At 35.1% G+C, this 2,373-nt stretch overlaps 1 protein-coding gene across 1 annotated transcript; it reads right to left on the bottom strand.

The window, feature by feature from the left end:
• Positions 1-1,578: 1,578 nt before the first annotated feature.
• Positions 1,579-2,165, bottom strand: LOC131622337 (histone H4). Its single transcript, XM_058893370.1, has one exon. The coding sequence runs from the start codon at positions 2,105-2,107 to the stop codon at positions 1,796-1,798; it is 312 nt and encodes a 103-aa protein (XP_058749353.1). The 5' UTR covers positions 2,108-2,165; the 3' UTR covers positions 1,579-1,795.
• Between the last annotated feature and the right edge of the window lie 208 nt (positions 2,166-2,373).

Genomic DNA, 2,373 nt, shown 5'->3' with positions numbered 1-2,373 from the left:
ACATAGCATTTTGAATCGCTTCCTTCAAGGCCAAAGCTTCGGCCTCTACGACCGATAAAAGGCCTACATCCCACGCCACACCTGCAGTTTGAAACCCGCGTCAACATTACATTTCACCTCGTACAAAGGTGGATTCCAACTTTCCGGAACCGTAGTACCCACCCCAATATTCATGTCCTTTTTGGCTAGAAACCAATGCTGCCATTTATGAAAAGCTTGCACTCCAATATTAATGGCATCTTCTCGAGAGTCCTGCCAAACAACCTTATTCCTACTCCTCCAAATATTATATAACAATACGGCAAATCTACATGCATCTCTATTATCCTCTCGACTACACGTCAAAAATGAGGGCTTTAGCATCGAGGAAAGTATGTAATCGAGAATCAATTATAGATAACAAACCTGCTGCCCGCCAACTTTGAGAGGTAGAAGAACAACCAAAGAACACATGCCAATCATCCTCCTCTTCAAACTCACACCAAGGACAAAGAGACTGGCATTGGACATGATGATTTTGTAGATTCGAGCGCGTTGGAAGACATCCCCTACAAATCCGCCACAGTAACTGCTTAGCTTTAGGCGGAGCGGTAATATTCTAAAGAGCATTCCAATTACCCTCCACACCATTCTTGGTACTACTACTTTGCGCCTTCTGCCACACCCTATAACCCGACTTCACACTATACTCTCCATTCATCTCCTCATGCCAAATCAACTTATCCTCCACCACATCCTCCAATAAAGAAACTTGAAGAACCACTTCAGCCCCGATATGATCTAAAGTATGTCTCACCTTACTATAGTTTTGGATATATATATATATATATATATATATATATATATATATATATATATATATATATATATATATATATATATATATATATATATATATATATATATATATATATATATATATATATGGAAAAGCTAACATGTGCCCCAAGGGCACAAGATAATGAGATATTTATAAAAATATTTTCTTGAAACGCGTACATTCAATGTATCGAAATTTTAAATATAACTTTATTGCATTTAATTATGTTTAACTTTTTCTAATTATAGTATCTTAACATGTGCCCTTATGACACATGTTAGCATGACCCATATATATATATATATATATATATATATATATATATATATATATATATATATATATATATATATATATATATATATATATATATATATATATATTGTTTAAAAAAATAAATGCACCTATTAATGTCACATCAATACATTAATATTTCAAAAACTTATAGTAAACAAATGAAGAAGAGAGGAAATTGAGAAGATCTAGACTCAAAGAAAAGGGTCATGGACTATAAACCCAAAGATATAAGGAGCCCGAAAGATATTATCATTTCAATTTTCACATAACACAGCAAGTTACCTAAGCTAACGCAATTTTTTTTTTTGCCATTTAAGCTAACACAATTTAGACCTTACAACTAACATCTAATGCGAATTAAAGAATACAATAACTATTCATTCACAACTTCCTAGTGAGTCAGAGATAAGAGACCGAATTAGTTGAAATGAAGAACAAATGATTTAGGGAAGAAACGCAGATTGAACATGATAAAGAGTTTCATCATTCATAATTAAAAACTTTTACAAATCAACATAGCAGAAACATAGAACAAGTTGTTCCATTTCGATTGAAACAGATCTACGACTAATCTAATCAACTGAACTAAAACAGAACAGCTGAAATGCATAGAAATTAACCAACATTTACAACCAGAACAAGCTAGGGCTATCTTAAACCCTAATTTGAGAACAAGAATCAACCACCGAAACCGTAAAGAGTCCTTCCTTGCCTCTTCAAAGCATAAACGACATCCATAGCAGTGACAGTTTTCCTTCTAGCATGCTCAGTGTATGTCACAGCATCACGAATAACATTCTCGAGAAAGATCTTGAGAACACCACGGGTTTCTTCATAGATGAGACCGCTGATTCTCTTCACACCACCTCTTCTAGCCAAACGACGAATCGCAGGCTTAGTAATACCCTGGATGTTGTCACGAAGCACCTTTCTATGCCTCTTTGCTCCTCCCTTTCCCAAACCCTTTCCTCCTTTTCCACGTCCTGACATTTTTCTCTTAAAATTACTAACTGTAAAATTTGATTGAGAAGATTGAATTGTAATGAATAAAATTGATTACTCAGGTCGTGTTTATATATGAAGACTGCAAGTGGGAAGAGTACTTTAAGCCGTCGATTATAATCAATCAATGGATGTGAATGGCGATCCGCGTCGTCCCGTTTGGTTTGTATGCTACCGTTGATGTTAGAAGATGGACGGTATCCCTTCCTTCTTTGATGTTGTTATGCTCGAATAGCACTTTTCTTGCGGATCGA

The sequence above is a fragment of the Vicia villosa genome, unplaced genomic scaffold (assembly GCF_029867415.1).
Source record: "Vicia villosa cultivar HV-30 ecotype Madison, WI unplaced genomic scaffold, Vvil1.0 ctg.000029F_1_1_1, whole genome shotgun sequence".
NCBI classification, from domain to species: domain Eukaryota; kingdom Viridiplantae; phylum Streptophyta; class Magnoliopsida; order Fabales; family Fabaceae; genus Vicia; species Vicia villosa.
This window is presented reverse-complemented; position numbering and strand designations above follow the sequence as displayed.